Here is a 14,763-nt window from a genome sequence, read left to right on the forward strand (position 1 = left end):
GAATGCTGCCGACTGTAGAGGAACGCTGCCGACTGTAGAGGAACGCTGCCGACTGTAGAGGAACGCTGCTGACTGTTCTCTGCCCCTAAATCAGTGATAAAGCACAGTGAGGTGTCTGGAGGAACGCTGCCGACTGTAGAGGAACGCTGCCGACTGTAGAGGAATGCCGCTGACTGTAGAGGAATGCCACTGAGTGTAGAGGAATGCTGCCGACTGTAGAGGAACGCTGCCGACTGTAGAGGAACACTGCCGACTGTAGAGGAACGCTGCCGACTGTAGAGGAATGCCACTGAGTGTAGAGGAATGCTGCTGACTGTAGAGGAACACTGCCGACTGTAGAGGAATGCCACTGAGTGTAGAGGAACACTGTTGACTGTAGAGGAACACTGCCGACTGTAGAGGAATGCCACTGAGTGTAGAGGAATGCTGCCGACTGTAGAGGAACACTGCCGACTGTAGAGGAACGCTGCTGACTGTTCTCTGCCCCTAAATCAGTGATAAGCACAGTGAGGTGTCTGGAGGAATGCTGCCGACTGTAGAGGAACGCCGCCGACTGTAGAGGAACACTGCTGACTGTAGAGGAATGCCACTGAGTGTAGAGGAACGCTGCCGACTGTAGAGAAACGCCGCCGACTGTAGAGGAATGCCACTGAGTGTAGAGGAATGCTGCCGGCTGTAGAGGAACGCCGCCGACTGTAGAGGAATGCTGCCGACTGTAGAGGAACGCTGCTGACTGTTCTCTGCCCCTAAATGAGTGATAAGCGCGGCGAGGTGTCAGGAGGAACACCACCGACTGTAGAGGAACGCTGCCGACTGTAGAGGAACGCCGCCGACTGTAGAGGAATGCCACTGAGTGTAGAGGAATGCTGCCGGCTGTAGAGGAACGCCGCCGACTGTAGAGGAACACTGCCGACTGTAGAGGAATGCCACTGAGTGTAGAGGAACACTGCTGACTGTAGAGGAATGCCACTGAGTGTAGAGGAATGCTGCCGACTGTAGAGGAACGCTGCCGACTGTAGAGGAACGCTGCTGACTGTTCTCTGCCCCTAAATCAGTGATAAAGCACAGTGAGGTGTCTGGAGGAACGCTGCCGACTGTAGAGGAACGCTGCCAACTGTAGAGGAATGCCGCTGACTGTAGAGGAACACTGCTGACCGTAGAGGAATGCCACTGAGTGTAGAGGAATGCTGCCGACTGTAGAGGAACGCCGCCGACTGTAGAGGAACACTGCCGACTGTAGAGGAACGCTGCCGACTGTAGAGGAATGCCACTGAGTGTAGAGGAATGCTGCTGACTGTAGAGGAACGCCGCCGACTGTAGAGGAACACTACCGACTGTAGAGGAATGCCACTGAGTGTAGAGGAACGCCGCCGACTGTAGAGGAACGCCGCCGACTGTAGAGGAACACTACCGACTGTAGAGGAATGCCACTGAGTGTAGAGGAACGCCGCCGACTGTAGAGGAACGCCGCCGACTGTAGAGGAATGCCGCCGACTGTAGAGGAACACTGCCGACTGTAGAGGAATGCCACTGAGTGTAGAGGAACACTGTTGACTGTAGAGGAACACTGCCGACTGTAGAGGAATGCCACTGAGTGTAGAGGAATGCTGCCGACTGTAGAGGAACACTGCCGACTGTAGAGGAACGCTGCTGACTGTTCTCTGCCCCTAAATCAGTGATAAGCACAGTGAGGTGTCTGGAGGAATGCTGCCGACTGTAGAGGAACGCCGCCGACTGTAGAGGAACACTGCTGACTGTAGAGGAATGCCACTGAGTGTAGAGGAATGCCGCCGACTGTAGAGGAATGCCGCCGACTGTAGAGGAACGCCGCCGACTGTAGAGGAACGCCGCCCACTGTAGAGGAATGCTGCCGACTGTAGAGGAATGCCGCCGACTGTAGAGGAACGCTGCTGACTGTTCTCTGCCCCTAAATGAGTGATAAGCGCGGCGAGGTGTCAGGAGGAACACCGCCGACTGTAGAGGAACGCTGCCGACTGTAGAGGAACGCCGCCGACTGTAGAGGAACACTGCTGACTGTAGAGGAATGCCACTGAGTGTAGAGGAATGCTGCCGGCTGTAGAGGAACGCCGCCGACTGTAGAGGAACACTGCCGACTGTAGAGGAATGCCACTGAGTGTAGAGGAATGCTGCCGACTGTAGAGGAACGCTGCCGACTGTAGAGGAACGCTGCTGACTGTTCTCTGCCCCTAAATCAGTGATAAAGCACAGTGAGGTGTCTGGAGGAACGCTGCCGACTGTAGAGGAACGCCGCCGACTGTAGAGGAACACTGCCGACTGTAGAGGAACGCTGCCGACTGTAGAGGAACGCTGCCGACTGTAGAGGAATGCCACTGAGTGTAGAGGAATGCTGCTGACTGTAGAGGAACGCCGCCGACTGTAGAGGAACACTGTTGACTGTAGAGGAACGCTGCCGACTGTAGAGGAACGCCGCTGACTGTAGAGGAACGCCGCTGACTGTAGAGGAACACTGCTGACTGTAGAGGAATGCCACTGAGTGTAGAGGAATGCCGCCGACTGTAGAGGAATGCCGCCGACTGTAGAGGAACGCCGCCCACTGTAGAGGAACACTGCTGACTGTTCTCTGCCCCTAAATGAGTGATAAGCGCGGCGAGGTGTCAGGAGGAACACCGCCGACTGTAGAGGAACGCTGCCGACTGTAGAGGAACGCCGCCGACTGTAGAGGAACACTGCTGACTGTAGAGGAATGCCACTGAGTGTAGAGGAATGCTGCCGGCTGTAGAGGAACGCCGCCGACTGTAGAGGAACACTGCCGACTGTAGAGGAATGCCACTGAGTGTAGAGGAATGCTGCCGACTGTAGAGGAACGCTGCCGACTGTAGAGGAACGCTGCTGACTGTTCTCTGCCCCTAAATCAGTGATAAAGCACAGTGAGGTGTCTGGAGGAACACTGTTGACTGTAGAGGAACACTGCCGACTGTAGAGGAACGCTGCTGACTGTAGAGGAACGCCACTGAGTGTAGAGGAACACTGCCGACTGTAGAGGAACGCCGCCGACTGTAGAGGAATGCCACTGAGTGTAGAGGAATGCTGCTGACTGTAGAGGAATGCCGCCGACTGTAGAGGAATGCCGCCGACTGTAGAGGAACGCCGCCCACTGTAGAGGAACACTGCTGACTGTTCTCTGCCCCTAAATGAGTGATAAGCGCGGCGAGGTGTCAGGAGGAACACCGCCGACTGTAGAGGAACGCTGCCGACTGTAGAGGAACGCCGCCGACTGTAGAGGAACACTGCTGACTGTAGAGGAATGCCACTGAGTGTAGAGGAATGCTGCCGGCTGTAGAGGAACGCCGCCGACTGTAGAGGAACACTGCCGACTGTAGAGGAATGCCACTGAGTGTAGAGGAATGCTGCCGACTGTAGAGGAACGCTGCCGACTGTAGAGGAACGCTGCTGACTGTTCTCTGCCCCTAAATCAGTGATAAAGCACAGTGAGGTGTCTGGAGGAACACTGTTGACTGTAGAGGAACACTGCCGACTGTAGAGGAACGCTGCTGACTGTAGAGGAACGCCACTGAGTGTAGAGGAACACTGCCGACTGTAGAGGAACGCCGCCGACTGTAGAGGAATGCCACTGAGTGTAGAGGAATGCTGCCGACTGTAGAGAAACGCCGCCGACTGTAGAGGAATGCCACTGAGTGTAGAGGAATGCTGCCGGCTGTAGAGAAACGCCGCCGACTGTAGAGGAATGCCACTGAGTGTAGAGGAACACTGCTGACTGTAGAGGAATGCCACTGAGTGTAGAGGAATGCTGCCGACTGTAGAGGAACGCTGCCGACTGTAGAGGAACGCTGCCGACTGTAGAGGAACGCTGCTGACTGTTCTCTGCCCCTAAATCAGTGATAAAGCACAGTGAGGTGTCTGGAGGAACGCTGCCGACTGTAGAGGAACGCTGCCGACTGTAGAGGAATGCCGCTGACTGTAGAGGAATGCCACTGAGTGTAGAGGAATGCTGCCGACTGTAGAGGAACGCTGCCGACTGTAGAGGAACACTGCCGACTGTAGAGGAACGCTGCCGACTGTAGAGGAATGCCACTGAGTGTAGAGGAATGCTGCTGACTGTAGAGGAACACCGCCGACTGTAGAGGAACACTACCGACTGTAGAGGAACACTGCCGACTGTAGAGGAATGCCACTGAGTGTAGAGGAACGCCGCCGACTGTAGAGGAACGCCGCCGACTGTAGAGGAACACTGCCGACTGTAGAGGAATGCCACTGAGTGTAGAGGAACACTGTTGACTGTAGAGGAACACTGCCGACTGTAGAGGAATGCCACTGAGTGTAGAGGAATGCTGCCGACTGTAGAGGAACACTGCCGACTGTAGAGGAACGCTGCTGACTGTTCTCTGCCCCTAAATCAGTGATAAGCACAGTGAGGTGTCTGGAGGAACGCTGCCGACTGTAGAGGAATGCCACTGAGTGTAGAGGAATGCTGCCGACTGTAGAGGAACACTGCCGACTGTAGAGGAACGCTGCTGACTGTTCTCTGCCCCTAAATCAGTGATAAGCACAGTGAGGTGTCTGGAGGAACGCTGCCGACTGTAGAGGAACGCCGCCGACTGTAGAGGAACGCCGCCGACTGTAGAGGAATGCCACTGAGTGTAGAGGAATGCTGCCGACTGTAGAGGAACGCCGCCGACTGTAGAGGAACACTGCCGACTGTAGAGGAACGCTGCCGACTGTAGAGGAATGCCACTGAGTGTAGAGGAACACTGCTGACTGTAGAGGAACGCTGCCGACTGTAGAGGAATGCCACTGAGTGTAGAGGAATGCTGCTGACTGTAGAGGAACACTACCGACTGTAGAGGAATGCCACTGAGTGTAGAGGAACGCCGCCGACTGTAGAGGAAGGCCACTGACTGGCACATTTCGGACTGTGAGAGTACGTGCTGAAGCTCAGAGCAGGCACCACAATGTCTTGGTGAGGAAGGAGCATACTCTGTGGTTCTCCATTACTGGATGGGGGGGTGAGGGGTGGGGGAATCAGTTCTAGTAGTGATCTACCCCAGGTGTCCACATAACTGGGAACCATCCTGTTGGTGTGAAGAGATGTAACAGAACAGTACTGGAAGCACTGACAATGAATGTGAGCATGAACACGTAGGGCAAACACGAGGAATTCTGCAGATGCTGGAAATTCAAGCAACACACATCAAAGTTGCTGGTGAACGCAGCAGGCCAGGCAGCATCTCTAGGAAGAGGTACAGTCGACGTTTCAGGCCGAGACCCTTAATCAGTACTGACGTAGGGTCCTGACAAAGGGTCTCGGCCTGAAACGTCGACTGTACCTCTTCCTAGAGATGCTGCCTGGCCTGCTGCGTTCACCAGCAACTTTGATGAACACGTATTGTATGGTTTAATTATTATATTCTAAGTCATAGGAGCAGAATTTGCCCATCTACCTGCTCTGCTATTCCATTATGGCTGATTTATTATCCCCCTCAACCCCGTTCTCCTACCTTGTTGTTCGTGTACAGTACTGTGCAAAAGTCTTAGCCCCCTAGATGTTTTCTATGGTTTCAGATCATTTGGCCTCCACAGAGGCCCGATCTCAACATCATCAAGGCTGTCCGGGAATACCTGGAGAGACAGAAGCAAGCAAGACAGCCAAAGTCTGAGAAGAACTGTGGCAAATCCTCCAAGATGCTTGAAACGTCCTACCAGCTGATTTTCTTATAAAACTACACGATGGTATACCTAAGAGAATTGATGCAGTTTTAACGGCAAAGGGTGATCATGCCAAATATTGATTTAGTTTTTTACTGTTCACTACTCTTCGTAATTTTTTTGATATTTAAAAACTTTTCATTTAATTATTTTTTAGACCGTAGGACATAGGAGCAGAATTAGGCCATCTGGCCCATCGAGTCTGCTCCACTATTCAATCATGGCTGATCCTTTTCTCGTTTTCCTCAAGCCCAGTTCCCGGCCTTCTCCCCGTAACCTTTGATGCCATGTCCAATCAAGAACTTACCAATCCCTGACTTAAATACACCCAATGACCAGGCCTCCACAGCTGCATGTGGCAACAAATTCCACAAATTCACCACCCTTTGGCTAAAGAAATTTCTCCGTATCTCTGTTTTGAAAGGATGCCCTTCTATCCTGAGGCTGTGCCCTCTTGTCCTAGACTCCCCCCACCATGGGGAAACATCCTTTCCACATCTACTCTGTCTAGACCTTTCAACATTCAAAAAGTTTCAATAAGATTCCCCTTATCCTTCTGAATTCCAGCGAGTACAGAACCAGAGCTATCAAATGTTCCTCGTAGGATAACACTTTCTTTCCTGGAATCATCCTTGTGAACCTCCTCTGGACCCTCTCCAATGCCAGCACATCTCTTCTAAGATGAGGGGCCCAAAACTCAAGATGAGGCCTCAGCAGAGCCTTATAAAGCTTCAGTATCACATCCTTGATCTTGTACTCTAGACATTTTGAAATGAATGCTCACATGGCATTTCCCTTCCTCAACTCAACCTGCAGGTGAACCTTCAGGGTGTTCTGCACAAGGGCTCTCAAGTCCTTTTGCATCTCAGATTCCTGGATTTTCTCCCCGTTTAGAAAATAGTCCAGACATTTATTTCTACTACCAAAGTGCATGACTATTTTTCAAGCATATTCCCTTTACAGAATTATTTTACATGTGTCTGAGACTCTTGCACAGTGTAAATATTTACAGTTTATTTTGATATATAAATAAAGTCAATATTAAGCTCCTAAATCCACTTTGTTTGACCCACCATTGTTAGTACATTTCTGGTTGAACTGATTAATGTTGCTTTTGGAGAACCATACATCGTTAACACATTCCTTGTAAACTTAATTGATAGAAACCTAGAAAACCTACAGCACAATACAGGCCCTTTGGCCCACAAAGTTGTGCTGAACATGTCCTTACCTTAGAAATTACTAGGCTTACCCATAGCCCTCTATTTTTCTAAGCTCCATGTACCTATTCAAAAGACTCTTAAAAGACCCTGTCGTATCCACCTCCACCACCGTTGCCGGCAGCCCATTCCACACACTCACCACTCTCTGAGTAAAAAACTTACTCCTGACATCTCCTCTGTACCTACTCCCCAGCACCTTAAACCTGTGTCCTCTTGTGGCAACCATTTCAGCACAGGGACGAAACCTCTGACCGTCCACATGATCAATGCCTCTCATCATCTTATACACCTCTGTCAGGTCATCTCTCATCCTCCGTCGCTCCAAGGAGAAAAGGCCAAGTTCACTCAACCTGTCTTCATAAGGCATGTTCCCCAATCCAGGCAACATCCTTGTAAATCTCCTCTACACCCTTTCTGTGGTTTCCACGTCCTTCCTGTAGTGAGGCGACCAGAACTGAGCACAGTACTCCAAGTGGGGTCTGACCAGGGTCCTATATAGCTGCCACATTACCTCTCGGCTCCTAAATTCAATTCCATGATTAATGAAGGCCAATACACTGTACACCTTCTTAACCTCAGAGTCAACCTGCGCAGCTGCTTTGAGCGTCCTATGGACTCAGACCCCAAGATTGTTTATAGGACTATATTTCATTTGTGCATTCCTTGCAGACATAATGGATTCTTTATCACTCATTATTCATCAGTTTCATGTACAACACAACTCCAGCTCATCCCGTGCCTTGATTACAACCCCTGCAGCCTGCAGCCTATAACTAGACTTGTCACATCCTTTGAAGGAAGCACCACTTGTGATTTAGTTAACCATCATGCTTTGCTCCCAACAAGTTAACACACATTGCAGTTGCTTTAACAATCTTTTCAAAACATTAATCAGGAATGTTTGAAGCAATCAGAGTCTCGCCCCGAAACATCGACTGTTTATTCCCCTCCAATTATGCTGCCTGTTTCCTTAAGGTTGTCATTACCCGGGGGTGGGGGGGGGGGGGAGTTAGTGGAAATAAGCTCTCACAACCTACTAAATGCTCCCAGTGGCGTGTGTCCCAAATGGCCTCTGACAACCAAGTCTGGCACAACAGTTTCTACTGACAGAAGGGTCAAAGGCAGGTTACTGAAACTTCAAATCAGACACTTTGAGCAGATGGGTCTCATCAGTCGCGGTTGGGAGCTCATCTAGGAGAAGGAAAACTCCGATCACGTTCCCTTGCAGCCATACCCACTCTTGGGAAGGCTTCAGGAGTCAACCCCAAGGAAAACTGCAGAGCTGGAGTCCAACGCTGAGTTCAACACTGACTGGTAACTCCTGTGAAGCTGGTACCAATCTGTATCAGTCTCTGCTGTCCCCTTGGGTTCGTCAGCTGTGTGGAGAGGGAGAGCCTGTTGTACGGGAACAGCTTGCTCTCCGTATCGTACTACTGTACCCAGGGTTGTGTATCGTGTAGACAGCTGGGACATGGTTGACCCTGACCAGCGGAGGGCCTCCATTGCTACCTGACCTAAGTTGCTCCAGCATTTTATATTTGTACCTTCTGCAAAATCTCCTGTGATTCTGAAGCCTCAGAAATATTTTTTACTGATTTAAAGTCTGGTCACCTCATTATAGGAAGAATGTGGAGGCTTTAGAGAGGGCGCAGAGGATACTGTCTGGATTAGAGTGCATGTTTTATGAGGATAGGTTGAGTGAGCTAGGGCTTTTCTCTTTGGAGTGAAGGAGGATGAGAGGTGACTTGACAGAGATGTACAGTATAAGACATTGAGAGAGTGGGTAGGCAGCCCAATTTCCCCAAGACAGCAGAGGCTAATACGAGAGGGCATAGCTTGGTGATATGTCAAAGGAAGGTTTTTACACAGAGTGGTGGGTGCGTGGAACCCACTGCCAGGGGTGGTGGGAGAGGGAGGTACTTTAGGGACATTTCAGAGACTCTTAGACAGTCATGTGGATGAAAGAGAAACAGTGATCTTAGAGTAGGTTAAAAGGAAGGGCCTGCGCTGTACCATGTTGGATAGTTGCTGCTCTGTCAAGATCAGAGGGTTTGTATGCTGAGCAACGTCCCCTCTAATATTATTTACAGCTGTGTGGACCAACCATTGATCTGAGCAGGAAATTTGTACACGGCCTGAAAACTGTGCGGCACTTTACATGTTTTTTATATATGCATACTGTGTATGGTAGTGTAGTGGAGATATGTCTCTACCAAAGGAGGTGTAAGGCATTCCTTCTCTCCACTAGCCTGCAGGTCACCCTTGGGCAAGGTGTAGCACCTGCTTAGACCCCGATCAGGGTCACGTGAAGCCATGGGAGCAGGTGGTGGATGGTCGTTTGAGCAGCTGGTGCAGATCACAAATCCTGGTTATGTGACCACTGACGCCAGGCAGATAATCTCTGAAGAATATTGATAATGGCTGGGGTCACCCATCTTGTAAAGACACTGCCCAGAAGGCAGCAATGGCAAACCACTTCTGTAGAAAAGCTTTCCAAGATCAGTCATGGTCATGTGACCATGATCGCCTACATCACACTACAAGGCATATAACAAACTTTAGAATGATACTATGAATATTTAGAATGAAAATTGAAAAATCATTTTTTGATTTTATTTATTAATTGAAATTAACAACAATGAAAATCTTCCATGTTTCGTAAATTTTTTCTAGCTGTGTGGCAACGAAGGCTGTACATGAGAGCATTTCAATTACTGCGCGGCCACATACCCACGCAAATCAGAGGGAACAGTGATGCTGTGCATTGGTCTCTTGTGGGTTTTTTCTCCCTCATTCCTAACAAGACCCTTGTTTTCTCCTCCTCTGTCTCTCAGAACAATGTGAATTTTGTGGATGACAGCTTCCCTCCAGGCCCACAATCTGTCGGCTTCCCTGAAGGGGACAGTGTCCAGCAGCGGGTGAAGCAGTGGCTGCGGCCCCATGAAATCAGCTGCAACACTTTCAAAGATCGGAACGTCAAATGGTCCATCTTCAGGACTCCGCGTCCCTCTGATATCTCCCAGGGACTGCTGGGAAATTGCTGGTAAGTTGGTTTGTCTTTACTGAGGTACAGTGAAAAACTTTGTTTTGCACAGCACCTGAACTGAAGTAGCACAAGGGAAAACAATAGCAGAGTGCAGAGTAAAGTGTGACAGTTACAGAGAGAGTGCAGAGCAGGTAGGCAAAGTGCAAGGCCATAACCCAGTAGGTTGTGGGTTGAAGAGTCTATCTTAGCCTACTTGGGGCTGATCAATAGTCTTATAACGGGAGATAGAAACTGTCCTTGAGTGTGGTGTTGTGTGTTTCAGGTTTTTATATCTTCTGCCTGATGGGAGAGAGGAGAAGATAGAATATCCAGGGTGGGAGAGGGGTTATTGATTATGCAAATAAATGAGGCCAATCTTTAAAGAGATATTGATCCCTTTGCTGCCTGCTTTGCTGAGAAGTGCAGAGAGAGTCTGTGGAGGGGAGGCTGGTTCCCACGATGTGCTGAGCTGTGTCCACAACCCTCTGCAGTTTCATACGTCGATAGGATGTAAAACTGGGCTGAGAAGTGGCAGATGGAGTTCAACACAGATAAGTGTGAGGTGGTTCATTTTGGTAGGTCAAATAGGATGACAGAATATAGTATTAATGGTAAGACTCTTGGCAGTGTGGAGGATCAGAGGGATCTTGGGGTCCAAGTCCATAGGACACTCAAAGCTGCTGCGCAGGTTGACTCTGTGGTTAATAAGGCATACGGTGCATTGGCCTTCATCAATCATGGAATTGAATTTAGGAGCCGAGAGGTAATGTTGCAGCTATATAGGACCCTGGTCAGACCCCACTTGGAATATTGTGCTCAGTTCTGGTCACCTCACTACAGGAAGGATGTGGAAGCCATAGAAAGGGTGCAGAGGAGATTTACAAGGATGTTGCCTGGATTGGGGAGCATGCCTTATGAAAACAGGTTGAGTGAACTCGGCCTTTTCTCCTTGGAGCGACGGAGGATGAGAGGTGACCTGATAGAGGTGTATAAGATGATGAGAGGCATTGATTGTGTGGATAGTCAGAGGCCTTTTCCCAGGGCTGAAATGGCTAGCACGAGAGGACACAGGTTTAAGATGCTGGGGAGTAGGTACAGAGGAGATGTCAGGGGTAAGTTTTTTACTCAGAGAGTGGTGAGTACGTGGAATGGGCTGCTGGCAACGGTGGTGGAGGCGGATACGATAGGGTCTTTTAAGAGACTTTTGGATAGGTACATGGAGCTTAGAAAAATAGAGGGCTATGGGTAAGCCTAGTAATTTCTAAGGTAGGGACATGTTCAGCACAACTTTGTGGGCCAAAGGGCCTGTATTGTGCTGTAAGTTTTCTATGCTTCTATACTGTCACAGGCAAAGCAATTGCTGTACAAAGCCATGAGGGTCAAGGGGGACATGTTGAATTTCTTTAACCTCCGGAGGACAGGACGCAGCAGCTGTCTGGGCAGAATGTGGAATATGTTTGATGTACTGCTGCCTGTGATCTTTCTTCTGGCTTCAGAGGCTGTGGCATCTTTTGATTGTTCTTCATAGATGCCAGCAGCCGCTGTCCGCCCCACACTGAGCTTTGATCCATCTGCCAGTGCCCTGGATTATCTGGACCGCAGTGAGAGTGTTCCCTGCACTCTGAGAGCCAAAGACAGGTGTGGCACGACCCTCCTGATTCCCGATTCCTTCAGAAGCCCCCGCGTCTGTCTGCTGACGGGCTGCTGGGGGAGTGAATGGAAGTCAGACCTTTGTTGGCTGCTGTGAAGCAGCAGCGTATGTGGTGAGCTGTGTAGGGGAGCGGGGACAGAGGCAGAGGTGAGGTACACCACACGCTGATGACAAGGCAAGCTGTCTGTTACCCTGAGCATTATACAATTCATAACTTGTTTACAAAGTTAGGAGAGGTACAGATAGGGTAAATGCAAGCAGCCTTTTTCCACTGAGGTTGGGTGAGTCTAAAACTAGAGGTCATAGACTAAGGGTGAAAGGTGAAATGTTTAAGGGGAACATGAGGAGGAACATCTTCACTCGGGAGGGTGAGAGTGGGGAACGAGCTGCCATTGGAAGTGGTAGATGTGGGTTCGATTACAACATTTAAGAGATGTTTGGATAAGTACATGGATGTGTTGTTGTTCGTCCATCGTTGACGTCGATGAGGACCACGGCACCATAATGATGGTGTTGAGACTAGCGCGTGATTTGGATTTAAGTGAGGGAGAGTTGCGCAGCGTCAGCCTCACTCTCTCTTCCCAATTCCCATCTGGATCCAGTGGCAAGACAGAGTCTAGACGGCTGGAGATGGGACTAGGCGCAGTGGATGACCAGGACGTCTTCTGTGTCTTGTCCTGCTCTACACGTTCCACGACGCTTGCAGAGACCGCCTTCTTGACCATTGGACCTTCCATTGGTCTCGTCCGCTCAATCCACCGGAGTCTGTCTTCACATGCTGGGATAGACAACTCCCTATCTCACCGAGGGTTTGAGACCCGTCGGCTACCCTCACCTGGTTTAGCCGGCTTGTCGAAGCCGTTGCCCGGGGTGTGGCCGCTGTCGCATGCAAACAGCTACAGGGAGCCACAGGTGAGAGCTGAGTGCCAGATAGGGACCAAAGGTGGACTAACCGCCCTGAAAAGGACGCGACATGTTCCCCCATCAGAGGTGCTACCCCTCCCTGACACCCCTTACACCCTATGGATGGGTAGTGTATAGAGGGCTGTGGTCCAGATCCAGGTCGACAGGACTAGACAGACTAGATGGGCTGAAGGGCCTGTTTCTGTGCTGTAGTATTCTATGACGCTGTGACTATTAAACACGGGGAGATGGTTGCTTCTCCCTACGGCGTATATTGCATGTTACCACAGAAAGACAACTTAACCTGATTTTAAAATCAACCCAATTTGTGCTGAATTCAAAAGCAGTAAGTGAGGGTTTTAAAGTTTATATTGGAAACTGAAACTTCAAATGGACTTTGTCTACACTTCTCGCTGCCTCAGTAAATCAGCCAGCACGGAAGTGTAGCAGTTAGGCCAAAGCTTTACGATGGCAGCTGTAAGATCAGGGTTCGAATCCCACCGCTGCCTGTAATGAGCTTGTATGTGCTTCCCCTGACTATGCAGTCTTCCGCCAGATTCTCCGGTTTCTCTTCACCTTCCAAAGGCGTACGCGTTAGGGTCAGTGAGTTGTGGGCATGCTACGTTGCCACTGCCCAGTGGAAACCTGGCTGATTTGATTTGACACAAACAACACATTTCACTGTATGTTTGGATGTATATGTGACAAATAAAGGTAATCAAAGACCCCACCCACTCTAGTGTTTCAAGGTTTGAAGGTACAGTTAATGTCAGAGTACATATACGGTGTACAACCTGAAATTTGTCCTCTTCACAGGCGTCCATGAAACAGAGAAACCTTGAAACATTGAAGTCGTGAAGCCCCCTCTCTTCACACAAACAGCAGCAAAAACATTGACCCCCTCCATCCCCACCCATACCAGCAGAAGCACCAAACCCCTCACGCCCACACTAGCAGAAACACTGACTCCCCCCAACCCCCTCATCCACACCAGCAGAAACACTGACTCCCCCCAACCCCCTCATCCACACCAGCAGAAGCACCAATCCCCCCACCCCACACCAGCAGAAACACTGAATCCCCCCAACCCCCTCATCCACACCAGCAGAAGCACCAATCCCCTCACGCCCACACCAGCAGAAATACTGACTCCCCCCAACCCCCTCATCCACACCAGCAGAAGCACCAATCCCCTCATGCCCACACCAGCAGAAACACTGACTCCCCCCAACCTCCTCATCCACACCAGCAGAAGCACCAATCCCCTCACGCCCACACCAGCAGAAACACTGACTCCCCCCAACCCCCTCATCCACACCAGCAGAAGCACCAATCCCCTCACGCCCACACCAGCAGAAACACTGACTCCCCCCAACCCCCTCATCCACACCAGCAGAAGCACCAATCCCCTCACGCCCACACCAGCAGAAAAGGTCCATCAAACTAGAGTTCACAAACCAGCCTGTGGGTATCTCAGACAGGCTGTCTGCCATCGAGGGAGAGAGAGAGGTCGCTCCTGCAACAATGAGAACGGAGACCAGCAACTCACTGTTCCGATGTTACAATGTTCTATGTCACTTCTCCAAGCCCCCCACCTCGAGGACCGGCAGGCTCTGTCTGTCCATCGGAGGATTGTTTTTGCATCTCCTTCTGATGGAAGAGGGGAGAAGACGATCTCTCTCTTCTCCCCTGTCCCAACGGGCAGAAGTTACAAAAGCCTGAAAATACCTAGCACCAGGCCCAAAGACAGCTTATCAGTCGATTGACAGAGAGTACAATAAGATAGAATCTTGGCCTCACAATCTACCTCGTTATGATCTTGCATCTTATTGTTTACCTGCTCTGCACGCTCTCTGTGGCTGTCGTACTTTATTCTGCATTCTGTTTTACCTTGTTCTGCCTCAATGCACAGTTGTAATGATCTGATCTGTGCGAACAGTATGCTAGACAAGCTTTTCTCTGTAACAATAATAAACCAATTCCAATACCAGTGAAAGATAGGAATATTTGGGTCAGACAGCATTGTATTTTGGGAGATTTTTGATAGGATTCTTGTTGGAACTGGTGTTTCACTGTTAATCGTGTTGTTTTTCCAACAGTGCCTGGCCTGTTTATTTGGAGAGTTTTCCGACGTTAATGTGCGTGGCACAGTAACGTAGTGGTTAGCGTAACACTATACCACACTAGCGATCTGGGTTCAATTCCCGCCACTGTCTGTAAGCAGTTTGTGTATTGTTCCCGTGACCGCGTGGGTA

The 14,763-nt window shown here is 50.1% G+C and overlaps 1 protein-coding gene across 9 annotated transcripts in view; it reads left to right on the forward strand.

The window, feature by feature from the left end:
• The window catches only part of capn15 (calpain 15), a 316,435-nt gene that overhangs the window by 263,404 nt on the left and 38,268 nt on the right, over positions 1-14,763 (forward strand). For all 9 annotated transcript variants that reach the window (XM_063059439.1, XM_063059442.1, XM_063059437.1 and 6 more), the window contains one exon: positions 9,764-9,972. In XM_063059439.1, coding sequence (XP_062915509.1) covers positions 9,764-9,972 — 209 coding nt within the window. The remainder of the gene's footprint in view (positions 1-9,763; positions 9,973-14,763) is intronic.

This window comes from Mobula hypostoma, chromosome 9 (genome assembly GCF_963921235.1).
Source record: "Mobula hypostoma chromosome 9, sMobHyp1.1, whole genome shotgun sequence".
Classification (NCBI taxonomy): Eukaryota; Metazoa; Chordata; class Chondrichthyes; order Myliobatiformes; family Myliobatidae; genus Mobula; species Mobula hypostoma.